General features: G+C 37.8%; 3 protein-coding genes across 3 annotated transcripts; 1 reads left to right on the forward strand and 2 right to left on the reverse strand.

The window, feature by feature from the left end:
• Positions 1 to 2,533: 2,533 nt before the first annotated feature.
• Positions 2,534 to 4,622, reverse strand: PKNH_1260500 (sodium-dependent phosphate transporter, putative; the record flags this gene model as incomplete). The annotated part of the gene is made up of 2 exons (XM_002259907.1): positions 2,534 to 2,616; positions 2,774 to 4,622. The coding sequence occupies 2 exons, from the start codon at positions 4,620 to 4,622 to the stop codon at positions 2,534 to 2,536; spliced, it is 1,932 nt and encodes a 643-aa protein (XP_002259943.1).
• Positions 4,623 to 9,124: 4,502 nt separating this feature from the next.
• Positions 9,125 to 9,623, reverse strand: PKNH_1260600 (mitochondrial pyruvate carrier protein 1, putative; the record flags this gene model as incomplete). Its single annotated transcript, XM_002259908.1, has 2 exons — positions 9,125 to 9,345; positions 9,527 to 9,623. 2 exons carry the CDS (start codon positions 9,621 to 9,623, stop codon positions 9,125 to 9,127), a joined length of 318 nt encoding a protein of 105 aa, XP_002259944.1.
• Positions 9,624 to 12,224: 2,601 nt separating this feature from the next.
• PKNH_1260700 (ras-related protein Rab-11B, putative) lies at positions 12,225 to 13,612 on the forward strand (the record flags this gene model as incomplete). The annotated part of the gene is made up of 5 exons (XM_002259909.1): positions 12,225 to 12,285; positions 12,470 to 12,535; positions 12,734 to 12,792; positions 12,948 to 13,169; positions 13,331 to 13,612. 5 exons carry the CDS (start codon positions 12,225 to 12,227, stop codon positions 13,610 to 13,612), a joined length of 690 nt encoding a protein of 229 aa, XP_002259945.1.
• Between the last annotated feature and the right edge of the window lie 203 nt (positions 13,613 to 13,815).

A 13,815-nucleotide genomic window follows, 5' to 3' on the forward strand; every position in this document is an offset into this window, starting at 1 on the left:
GGGGATTATTTATTAAGTCCCATAAATAAAATTGCGTCATTTGGGTAAAGACTTTTCCTCCGTGCAGAATATAGTCAGGGACCCCCAATGGAGAGTCATACCCAAATGGCAAAGTTCATATTTTTCAAGAGTTCATTTGCCTTTTCCTTGTCTGTGCGTGCCCATTTTCGCTTCCCCATTAGAGTTCCTTCAAGGGCAACAGAGGTAGCAAGATAGCGAAGTTGCGAATCTTGTAGTGACCATATTGCATTGTAAGTAACTCATCCCCACACATACTGTAATTTTCTTTCCCTCGAAATTGCTCACCAAAAAGGTGAAAAGATGAAAAGGTGAAAAGATGAAAAGGTGAAAAGGTGAAAAGGTAAAAAGGTGAAGGGTTAAAAATGGGCACCCAACTAAAATAACTAACCCTCCATTTAGCGTTCGAACAGGTGTATCATTACAACGGAATGTTCTATAGACACTCTTCTGGGATGAGTTCATCATAGTTAGATTCTTCTCTTACACATAAGCGATGACTCCCTCCCGATAAAGCACTGAACGGTACAGGATTATATTGCGGTAGGAGGTTGGAAAAACCCAATTAGTTTGCGCGCAAGGCAGATTCGAAACAGTATATGAACATTAAGTGGAAGCATTTTCAGCAGGCACAGATAGGTGTACCTATACATACTCCTCCCATTTGTTTGTACGTACGCATGCGTTGTTGTCCCTTTACACAGCTAGCTAGCCATTCTTATTGTTATGTAAAAAAAAAAAAAAAAAAAAAAGTCTTCTTCGTTAGTTATATTACACACAATCAGGTAAAAAAAGTTCCAAATTTCGCTATCTGTGTGCATGTGAATTTTTTTTTTTTTTTTTTTTTTTTATTGGTGTGTATGTACAGTTATGTATCATCAAAAAAAAAAAAAAAAAAAAAAAAAATTACAATGCTGTGTAGATATTATCTCCACCATATATAACAAGGTACAACGGCAAACACATATGTACAGGCACCAAGAAACGCAGTACACACAAGCTGGTACATCGGTAGCACTTGCACATAGAGATATGCATACATCGGACGTATGCGCAAACATTGTAGGGGTGAAAGCGATGAAACACTTTCGCCATGTCCTAAAACACCGGCAGCTATATTGATAAATGTTCCAAACTCTTAAAAAAAAAGGAGTATGTAAATTTGAGAAAATGTTCCTCCTAAAATATATATATACATGCGCAAATTTAGAAATATCTCTCCCGCACTTACATATGAACAATTATATTTAATTAGAGGTACAAATTTAAACCATGTAATGTAAGAACACCTTTGGTTCGTGGGACGCTCGTGCAAAAAAAAAGAAGTATATACACATGCATGCAAATCCATGTGCACGTTACACAATACGGTTAAAAGGTGTAATAAATAAACAATTTTTTTCGAAAGTTCCTAATGAGAAAAGTTAAAGAAAGAGAAAAGTGGGGATACAATATTGCTACCATGATGAGATGCGTGTGAAGGTGACATGTAACTGTGATGCGTGTAGCATGCATGGTGGAGGCAATGATGCATCTGAACACATAGAACGATGCAGATGAAAGTATGAAATGGGCGCATGTGCAAATAGGCGGATATGCAAAAGGATGGACTGATGGATGGATGGACGGATGGATGGACGGATGGATGGACGGATGGATGGATGGATGGATGGATGGATGGATGGACGGATGGATGGATGGATGGATGGATGGATGCAAGGATGGACGGATGGACGAACGGGCAACGGTGGAGGTGTGCAGATTCCTGGGCAGGCCATCGCACGGGGAATTTAGGACATCTGCACAAAGTGAATGTGATGGATACATGATAGGTGTCTCTCTCGACTTTCATGAATAATGTAAAAAAAAACGTTAAAAGTAATTCACACATATTTATACACATATATACATACATTATATTTATACCGAAAACACGTTAATGAAATAAGCGGCACAAAAACACACACCACACAATAGGTACACGTACAGGCGGCAGACCTATGGTTGCCACCATGCCCGTACGATGGGCACATATATTTGACGTTAATTAAAATGGCGCGTCGATTTATAAAAGCTACATAAGTGTGTGTGGGAGAAATTAAAAATGAAAAAAAAAAAAAAAAAAAAAGAAGAGAAAGGTATATTTTTAATTCAAAATGGTTTAACAAAAAAAAAAAAAAAGGAAGGTTCCATTTATATATATATATATATATATATTAATATACGCATGTATGCAAAAGAGACACCTGTGTGTGTGCACGCAATGGGTATACAGCTACATATACAATGGTATAAATTATCATCGCGGGATAGAAGGAGGCGATAAATCGGGAACGTAGTACATAGGAATATAAATATGGAGGTAAACTGAACGGGTAAAATCAAAAGATAAACTCGCACGATAAAAGCAACACGGAAAAGCCCTACACATGCAGTTGTCCGATGTTTTCATACAAGAAGCGTGAACTTCTTAAGAAAAAAATAAAAAGAAAAAAAAAAAAAAAGGGAAATCTGGCTATGCGGGAACTACTACCGGTGCCTTTGCAATATACGACGGGCTGTACGCTGCAAAGGAGAATATTGCTGCGGTTACGGTGGCTAAGGATGGGGGGGGAAAGAAAAAAAAAAAAAAAAATGAATAAAGGAACAAATAAAAAGTTACGGTTAAAAATGGAATGTCAAAATAACGCATCAAATATCGCTCCAATTGGCGTTCCAGTTAACGTTCCAAATATCATCCCTCTAGATGGCTTACCCGAAAAAGACACCGTGATGATCCAAGAAAAAAAAATGGTCCTAAATAGCTTCAAGTTCACGCAGGAGGTGTTCAAAAACGACAAGAAGCGAAGAAAGTTCTTCTTCTTTACAGGAATATTTGCATTCTTATCCACTTGGGACATATCCTTGCCCAGTAGATTCATTTCCTGATTGTTCGTTCCAACGTTGGCGTCATTTTCTTCCGATATTTTTGCCTCTACAAGACCCACACCAATGACACTAGACACTGCACAATGGGTGGAACTGAGCGGTATACCACAAATACTAAAAAGTAGGACAACCAACCCGGAAATAAGTTCAATGGTGAAACCTCTGGACGGAGTAATTCTAATTAACTTCATTCCAACCGTCCTGATAACTCGATAACCTAGAACGGATAAACCAAGTGACATGGACAAACCTCCAAACAAGAGAATGTACCACTGCACTTTTAGCTTTCCCTTAATGCCGTTATTATAAGTGTTAAAAACTGCAGCAAAGGGACCTATAGCATTAGCAGTATCGTTCGCACTCTGGGCCACTACCCCTAAAATAGCACTAATAATCTGAAGAGACGAAAAAACAATCTCCGTCTCTTGGTCAAAATTCTCAATCACCGATTGTGATATATTACTATTAACACTGTTGGTGCCACTGGCAATGCTGCTACGAACCCTAGGTAAGTTTCCACTTTTTTTAGTCTCCAAAATTTCATTTTTGTCGTCCATATTTTTCATGCTAATAACCGTTTGGTAGTTTTGTTCACCTTGGTTTTTCCTCTTCTCACAGTGTAATCCAGAAGTATCAAAATTTCCCCGTCCAACAGAATCTGCTCCTGCTTCTGTTGTTATTGCTCCGCTAATCCCTCCTGGTTGCGATGTCGTTCCACCAACTCCCTTTTGTTGTGTAACTCGGGTCTCATTCGAAGCAACAGAATTCAGACTACTATTATTCATGTTGCAAATGGTATCGTTGTTGGCATTTTTTCCGTTTTTCTCCAAATCATTTATCATATCATCTCCGAATAGTTTTTTCCTAAAACTGAAGTTGTTCATCCTCTTGTTATATACTACGTAGATGATGGCGGATCCAATGCATGTGAGGATGCTGGAAAGTACCAGACAAGCTATTGTGGAGTAAAAAGGATGGGCTGCAGTCCAATCTTGAATGTAACATGGAGATTCAATTACTAAGTTTGTGCCTTTTTTCATCGTACATGGTACATTTAGCACTATCGGGTTCTGAAACACTAAAAACACACTAAACGGTAGCGTAATGAGAAAAATGAGGAACCAGTACCATCTTTTAATTATTTCGAAAGAATTCCTCCTCCTCAATATTAAATGGCGTATTATACTAAAGGCTATGGCAGAACAACTTCCTGCTAAAATTGGTGCTGCAAACCACGATATCACTATACTGTGTATTTTTTCCCACTTTATGGACTTACTATGCCCTGCTGCAAGTCCAAAGCCTAATAATGCTCCTACAATACTATGCGTTGTCGATACAGGCAATCCTAGACATGTGGCTATAGCTAGCCACATGGTTGCACCCATAAGGGCGCAAAACATACCCAACATCAGAAATTCTGGCGCATCGTAAAAAGCTTCAAAGTTAATGATTTTTGACCGTATGGAGTCTGTGACTGTTCCACCAAGTAAGGAAGCTCCTAATGCCTCAAAAAAGAAAGCAATTATTAAAGCTCTCTTAATGGTTAATGCTTTGGATCCAATAGATGTGCTAAACGTATTCGCTATATCATTTGCTCCTGTCACAAATGCCATAAAAAAACATGCTACACCACTCGCGATGACCAACCATAACATGTCAGGAGTTGTTACCATTTGATTTTGTGAACTTTGGGGCTTTTTTATTACCTACTCTAAGGGGGGGGAAATAAAAGCGAAAATGTAGCAAGTAGAGTGCGGAAAATAAAGCCACACGTGTGTTGTAATAACCTTTTTAATGTGATTTCTTATTTTCTCAGAGCAGCGGCAAAGGTACTGCGAATTTCGCCGATATGTATATATATATATATATATATATATATATATATTTTATACTCTTCACACTTACATAAAGTAACAAAATTAGATTGTTGGTATTGGAAAATTACCACGCGCTGTGTGCAAGTAAGCTCTACGCGTGAGTATATCTCCAAATGAGCACCTCCACGTGATGGCTTAGCTGTTGTGCGCGTCTGTACACCTGCGTTGCCTTATTATTTTTGTGCTTCTCCGCGGTGTCTAAAATTTATCTATTTGTATTATTTCGGATTTGCTCAGTCCTTAGAATGAACTTTTGCAAAATGCTCAGCTGCCTCGTTTGAACCAAATTTAATCGTGCTCAAACTTGTGTGGATAAAATTTTGGGCCTCACTAAAAGGAAGATATTTGCGCAAGTGTGTGTAGAGGTCTCTAATTGCAAATCAGTTTTATAAAGTTGGCTTTAACTTTATTTTATATTTTAATTTATTCGGTTTGTTTTTTCCCTCGCTGTGTTTAATCTTTTGGGTTCAAAGTTCAGAGTCTGCAAATAAAAAAAGAAACATAAAGGGGCCACAAATATGGAGGTGTACTAAAAGGGGAGAGGACCAAATGGGTAGATGCTTCATGCAGACACACAGATGGAACACATCAAATTAAATACACATGCCAACGGAACGATCTGTGAAATAAGGCATTACACATATGATGTGCGCGCATATGTCTATACACATGATACATACACATCACGCATTCAAAAAGTGATAATATCACTTGTATGTACATACGTGAAAAAAAAGGGAGGATTCGGGAGAAACACATGAATTCCACAAACCAATAATGCAATTCGTACGATCAGAACGAGTAACCATGCAGAGTGCAAAAATATATATATTATTAAAAAATGCAACGCGGAAATGATGGGGAGAAGGTGCACATGGATAAACTGCGCTCAACTTTTTGCATAATAAAGAGGAAAAAAAAAAAAAAAAAATCGCAATATAGGTACTTTGAATAAGCATTTTCTCCCGTTTTCACGAGATAAAAAGTGGATTGCCGGGATGGTCATTAAGAACATATATATGTTCTTAATAGGCGCTGCAAGTAATTTGACGCTTTCCCTTGGAATACTCTCTAGACTTATACATGTGTACACAACTCCACGAATGAAAATATATTTGCCGATAGCAAGTAGCTACGCGATGTAGAGCCAAGCCTGCAATGTGCAAGTGCCACACATATAGATGGCGCGGGCGAGTTTGGCAAATGAAACAAATGACGTAATTGGCACAAATCTTTTTTGCCGCTTCCTCTTTTTTCCTTTTTCCTTTTTCCTTTTTCACTTACTTAATTTGCCAGAGAGTTTTTTTTTTTTTTTTTTTTCGTGATTGAAGATATGGCAGATATTTGTAAAAAATATATCGCAAAAAAGTAATACGTACATGTACATAAAAAAGTGCGTGTACTTTTTTTTCCGTATAAATTGTATAAATATGAGTATATAACTAATTGGTGTACATTTTGGCTTATAACTTTTTTAAAGTTGCTTAAAAGTGCTTGGATTGTTCAAACTTGCTTAAAAATCTTTTAAAACGTGTAAATCGTTACTTTTACATATAAACTTTTCGTACATAATAAAGGAGTTTTTTTTTCTGTTGGTGAAATTTGCTTGTGTTCTTTTCGCTTTTTTATGTATTGTACTAACATATATGTATATAATATTGGTATAAATAAAAAAATGCTCTTGCCTTTTGTTCAATTTTTTTTAATATATTTTTAGCGCCTTTTTTGGTGAATATGGCGAAGTTGTTTAAATTTGTTAATTTGTTATTTTTGCTATTTGATGATTTTTTTTTTTTTTTTTTTTTTTTTTTTTTTTTTGAAGGGGGTATAAAAAGCCAACATGTGAGGATTTATACATGTGCATATATAAGTGAAAAAAAAAAAAAAAAAAAAAAAAAAAAAAATCTGCACTACACTATATATACATTTGGAGAGAATGTTAAAAAAAAAAAAAAAAAAAAAATGGAAGGCTGTGCACCGGGCATGTGTTACTTAAGTGTATGAACCAACAGTAAATGTATACTTCCATTTATACGTACATAATTGTTTATATGTATACATAAGAACATGGTATAGATATATATATGTTATATTTATATAGGTTTTGTGCATGCTCACTGTAGATATATATTTATACACTCTGCGACGACGTCATGTGCGGGTAGGGAAGAGCGTGTGTACCGCATAGCGTCGAGCAGCTCTCACCCAAAGCATGTGTTTTTTCTTTTTCCTTCCTTTCTTTCTTTTCTTTTTCTCCCTTTTTTCCTTTCTTCCTTTTTTCCTTTTTTCCTTTTTTTCTTTCTTCCTTTTTTCCTTTTTTCCTTTCTTCCTTTCTTCCTTTCTTCCTTTCTTCCTTTTTTCCTTTCTTCCTTTCTTCCTTTTTTTCTGCTTTCTTTCTGCTTTCTTTCTGCTTTCTTTCTGCTTTCTTTCTGCTTATTTTTTGCTTATTTTTTGCTTATTTTTTGCTTATTTTTTGCTTTTTTTTTGCTTTTTTTTTGCTTTTTTTTTGCTTTTTTTTTGCTTTTCTTTTGCTTTTTTTTTGCTTTTTTTTTGCAAATTCTCTTTTTCACATCAGAGCTGTGCGCGCCCTACAACGCAGTTTCGCGCACTCCGCATCTTCTTGAGGTTCATTTTAAAGGGACACTCGCTAAATATATTGGGACTCCTTCGAGTGGTGGGGCACCCACGCACTGAGCAAATGTAAAGTACACATAATGTACGCGCCATATGTATCTCATGTGCGCACATGTTATTTTCACCTGGCCATGTCAGCGTAAAAAGAAAAAAAATATTTTTCCATCCAACATGTGAGATTTTATGTATACATATGTATATATACGCACGTTTTTGAAGGGGGGGGGGGAATCGCATGCCCGTAGCTCACATTTTAATGCTGTGCCATGTGTAAAATTATATTTACATGAGGATTTTGCGAATGTGCTACAAATGTGCTACAAATGTGCTACAAATGTGCAACAAATGTGCTACAAATGTGCGAGTGGTACAAGTATACGTGTATACATATACTTTTTCCTGATCCCTTGATGGAAGCCAATTGATACATTCACCATGTGTACATCCAACACAGCCTCTAAATTAACGTTGCGAAACGCGAGGGGGAAAAAAAAAAAAATGCTCACAATATATGCCCCCTTAGGGTATAGGAAGAGGTATGTAATATGGACCTTCTTTATGTCCTCTTTATGGAGAACGCCTTTTCTGCAAAATGGGAGTTATACTTTGCCACGGAAGCTAAGCAGTATTAAAAGCATTTTACGATCAGAGATAATAACTCCCGTGGGGAAAGCAACAGAATGTCATTCTCTACCTTTACACACTGCAGACATGACCGTTAGGTTGCAAAGTCTTATAAATATATTAAGTAAATGCTTAAACTTGATCGTGCCTCGCTGAGAAGGCGTGTCCAGCATACATTAACTGCGTAAGAATACACCCGTTTTCACATTTAATCCCTCATACCACTGTTATAGGGCTGTGTGGGGAGGGAGGGGGCACTATCCCTAAAGATAACCCCCTGTATACTAACAACCATGTCAACCCTGTGATTGCTAAAAAGAGGTGATCAGCGTATAAGTTTTTTCCCCTGTTTATTAAATATGCAACCCCCTTCGCGCAAATAAGTATGTGTCAGCTGGGACATACGCATCCATCTTGTGCATAAATGTCATACCGTTCTCTTCCCTCCCCACGAACTTTTTGGTTCTCCACATGTTTAAGTTTTCATGGTCGAGGGGGCAGCTTGCATGTCCCGTCCGGTAAGCACCATTCTATGAGATCATAGTGCGTATATATATAACTGTACGCATGGGCATACACTTCTCTGTTTTGGCATATGATAACATGTGCAAATACCCGTGTCCAGCCCTTCTGGGCATTCATCAAGTTGGAGTTTAGGCGTTCCACAATAAAGTCGTCTGCGTGTAGCTTTCTGCGATAAATCATTATAAAATGAAGACGCAAAACTGACTCGAATTATCAGTATAGCGCAAAGGCATGCATGCAGCTTTTTTTTTTTCTTTTTTTCCTGTTGCGAAATGTTACTGTGGAGCAAATTCAAATGCATATACGCGTATGCAAAAGGGGAAAGGAAAACAGCCGCAGTGTCGCAGTGTGACAGTTTGGCAGTGTGACAGTTTGGCAGTGTGACAGTTTGGCAGTGTGGCTATATGCTCAATCGGAGTGGCCTCGAGTTTCTCCTTTCCATGCGAAACACGTATTTAGGGGAGGCTATCGATGCGCACGTTACGGAAAAGGGCAACTGCTCCCGTAAGTCCTCGTCAGACTTGTTGCAAGGTCTTCTTATTCTCTGCCTCATATTTCAATTTTCGAAAAAGCAGAATGCTTTGCACAATTGTGTTTGTAGCATGACAGGAAAAAAGCAAATAATTTTTTGGCTTTATTGCAAGGGAGTATCTCATAAATAGTAAACTATAAACAGCCAAAACGGCTGTCATTTTCTCCGAAACGAACATGGGCAATTTCTTCAAATCGTTGCAACCTTTGGTTTGGGGAGGAAAAGGAAAAATGACTTTTAGCATGAGCGCGAAACCACGCGAAACCGCGCGAAATCACGCGCAATTGCACTCAAGCACGTGCGATGGCGACTGTAGACATTTTAATAGCGTACGAACAGCTGTGCATAAAGAAAACAGCGCCATCAGTTCTTTAGAAAAAATTACCCGCAAGGACGAAACCCCAGTTTGCTAGAGGGGCCCAGAACATGATGCTAAATGCATTGCTTTTAACATTGTGAAAAAATGACTTAGCTTTTGACATGATGAACTGATGTCTGTCAAATGTTGCAAATGGCTAGCTTGGCTAAATGTGTGTACATCCGCGTGTGCAAGCACAGGGGTGTGTGTATATCTCAGGATACGTGGTCTTCCGCTCTACTTTTTTGCGTCGTCCCACTTGGGTGTGTTCCTCAGTTCGCAAATGTTGTGGACATTCCAAACAGAAGCGAAGGAGGATGTTTACTGAGTTGCAGAGACCAGATTGCTATCAGCAGTTATGAACAAAAAGTGTACACCCGCTGGCATGCATACAAAAAAAAAAAAAAAAAAAAAAAAAAAAAAATTCAAATGTTCGGTAATTCCCCAAATAGAATGTTCCACTGGGAATGAAAAAATAGTTACTCATTGGAAGGAACAACTGGCAGGCTTTCCAAAATCAGAAGGCAGCGTTAAAATGAAAAAAAAAAAAAAAAAAAATACATATAATATATATATGCATACACTTTTTTTGACAGGTAATTTTTCCCAAAGGTGTAACTCGATGGTGAGTTTTTTTTTTTTTTTTTTATATTTTTTTTTTTTTTCGCTTGGAATAATGCGAATTGTGCCTTTATTTTGCATAATCTTCGCCAGGGGGAAAATTACATCCCAATGCGACCCTCTGTTTCCCCCTTTTTTTATTTGCGCTTTTTTGTGCATACATATTTTTCCCCTTAACAATTTGGCTGTACTTTATGACCATTTAAGCGTGCGGCGAATTTGAAAACCTATAATTGAAAACGGATTGTGATTGTGGTGACCCCAAAATGGATGGACGGTCCCGAGGTAGAGCTTCGTCAATTAGGTGTTCCACGTGAATTAACGTTTTTGTGCCGCATACCAATTGGTCCATCACATCAGGAAAAAGGGAAAAGAAAGGCTAAAACGCAGTAACGTATGAAGTAGTACGTATATGTGTGCCTGCGTTTTGGCCTTTGTGGCTGACTTCGTAAAAAATCCAAACAGTGCACAGCCAAATGCACACCGCACTGTGCTAATCCCTAGTGCCACCGTGTACGTCCTTAAAAAATAAAAAGGAAAAAAAAAACTAACATATAAAAATAGGCCAAATATTCCTAATGCCACAAATGGGGAAGACGCATCAGGGGTAGCTCCATGCGACAGAAAGAAGAATAATATGACATCGAATTATGTCGTAATGAAGGAGCAAACCAAATGTATGCGGAAAAAATGAGAAACAAATTACATGTGTACAAGCAAACACATAGGTAATCCGAAATGGGGACCTCCCTTCCCACGTGTAAACATATTGTGCTCCCTTGGCTTGCCTCTTTATTTATTTTTTAAACACATATGTGATTTGACAAAATAACACAAAAATGTGAAACAATCTCACCGCCCAGGCGAGGTAAAAAAAAAAAAAAAAAAAAAAACCACACGGCAGGCACACAAAAATGTACAAAATGCCACATGAAATAAAAAAAGGGAATGGAGAAAAACAAGAATTGCAAATTTTTTCTTTTTTTCTTTTTCCCTTAGCTTCTTAGCCGTGTTGGCGTTTATAACTGTTCATATGATTTTCTCATTTGCTCAGCCCAGAGGTATAGTAGATTTTTTTTTCTTCCCATTTGCGTTTTCCCAATTTTACAACATTTTTGTACGTTCCTAATTTCCCCACATTTGTGTGCCTCTCCCGTTTTGGCCTCTTCTTCCATAATTTTCTTTTTTTAATTTTCCACATCATCAATTTTTGGAATAGCAATTTGTTCTTTTCCATCTATGTGATTATGGTATATATATTTTTTTTCTTTTTTTTTTCCCCCCTCACCCGCGTCCAAGTAAGTGTTAACGCGCTAACATAACCTTCAAAGAGTCTTTAGTCGTTAAAATGAAACATTGCCAAGTGCGTACAAATAAATGCATATTTGAGTATATACATGTAAATGCTTCGCTTTGTTATGCTTTCATTTTCCCTTTATTTCACCTATTCTTCCGCTTTTTGTATTTTATTTATTTTTTTTTTTTCCCCCATATGCATGACCTTTTACAAACGTGCGCCTCTTTCCCCCCTATTCAGTAATTAACCCCATTCGGAACAATTAAAAAATGCCATAAAGATTGCGCAGCGAAAAACGCGACAATACGCCAATTGTAAAATTGGGAAACTCATCGATGGTTACTTTGCGCATAGGGGCTTGATGTGCTAACGCGTAACTACATGCCTAGGTGCATATACATTCACACGTGCATACGTATGTGCCTTTTCTCTCATTCCACTGTTGATTTTGTCCACAGTGACATCTTAACATCGTGTACCTCCTTCTTAAAAAGAGGACTGCTCAAATTCGTGCAAATCTTTTGAAGCACATTTGACTACGTCAGGTACTTCGCATTAGCAAATGAGCATCTGCCGACAATTCCTCGCAGAGCTGATATCACCACTAGAGTTGTTCATATAATGTCTATTTTGTGTGTCCCAAAAGATAGGAAAAAAAAAAAAAAATGCACACATTGGAGCGATTGTTACATGGAACATACACAATACGCACACAAATGTAGACATTTTATTTCATTTTTCTCTTTCTCTCGTTTTTCTTTTCTTTTTTTTTTTTTTTTTTTCGTACATAACCCGGTGTGCAGAAAAATGTCTAGCGAAGAGTATGACCACCTTTATAAGATAATTTTAGTTGGAGACGCAACTGTGGGTAATTTAAAAAAAGGGGAAAAAGGTGGCGCACTAATTTTGGACTTTTACGTAGCACAAACGATGTGCATTGTATGCAGGACGTTAACTATCGTGGCAGTCACGCCACTCCCTCATTAATGAGAGCCACTTTCTTCTCTCTTCTAGTGCACAAACAAATTAGGTATTATTTTCTGACCGTTCAGGCAAAACCCACCTCCTGTCGAGGTACATACGAGGCTCCTTGCCTAGCGTTGCAAAGGCGACAATTGGTAAGCCGATAAAAAATGGAAAGATAAAAATTGGGAACATGTTTGCTTCACCTATTGTTGCTTTTACCTTCATAAAGGATGCCACATATATATATATATATATATATATATATATATATATATATATATATATATATATATATATATATATCGAATAAATATAATATATATATTTTTCCCTTTTATATCATTACGCAGGCGTCGAATTTGCCACCAGGACCATTCCGTTGGCGATAGGCGGGACGGTTAAGGCACAGGTAATATAACGCAAGGAGGAAGTTACACAGTGGTGCATGTCAATACATTTTTGCATATGTGCATACCCATCAATCTGCGCTCTGTGGCAAATGCCCCTACACATGCACATACATATACACGTGTGCCCCTTACACCTGACCGCAAAAACGCGCAGATATGGGATACCGCCGGACAAGAACGGTACAGAAGTATTACAAGTGCCCACTACAGAAGAAGCGCAGGAGCCATATTGGTGTATGACGTGACGAAGAAGAAGACCTTTCTTAGTATTTCCAAGTGGCTAGAAGAAATTCGACAAAATGCCGACAAGGACATTGTAATTATGTTGGTGGGGAATAAGGTTGATCTGGTGGAGCATGATGAGATGAAGAGGAAGGTGAGTCTGTGCTTCTTACTCATGTGAAACTTCTTTACATGTGTGGATCTTCTTCACACGTGTATATCCCCCACCCGAGTACAAATAGAGAGCGCAAAAAAAAAAAAAAAAAAAAAAAAAAAAAGGATGACACGATTCTTTCTTCCACATATACCACATAGGTGACGTACGAACAAGGAGCAAGCTTCGCTAGGGAAAATAACCTATTCTTTGCAGAGGCTTCTGCTGTCTCCAAATTGAACGTAAAACACGTATTCGAAAATTTGTTGCAAGAAATATATAATAACCGAATGAAGAATAACAGTTGCAGTTTGAGCACGCGAAGTAGTGCCACGTGCGAAAGTGCTATCCAGTTAACCAGAGCCAGAAGTACAATCAAGTTAAGTGATTTAAATGAAAATGAGACTGAAGATGAGCATAGAGCTCGGAGCACCTGCTGTTAAATTGGGAAGACCTCTTCGGTGTGTGGCCACCATTTGATATGATCCCTCCGTAGGAATCAGCATATTTGTATAACTACCCCCCCCCCCCCCGGCCGCTTAGAAAAGAGGTCTCCTCTTTTGGGCGGAAAAAAAATGAACGTGTTCATAGTATTTTTGTTTAAGTCACGTTTAACATGATAGTTATAGTGATGGTGATTTTTTTT

This window comes from Plasmodium knowlesi (genome assembly GCF_000006355.2).
Source record: "Plasmodium knowlesi strain H genome assembly, chromosome: 12".
In the NCBI taxonomy this organism is placed as follows: domain Eukaryota; phylum Apicomplexa; class Aconoidasida; order Haemosporida; family Plasmodiidae; genus Plasmodium; species Plasmodium knowlesi.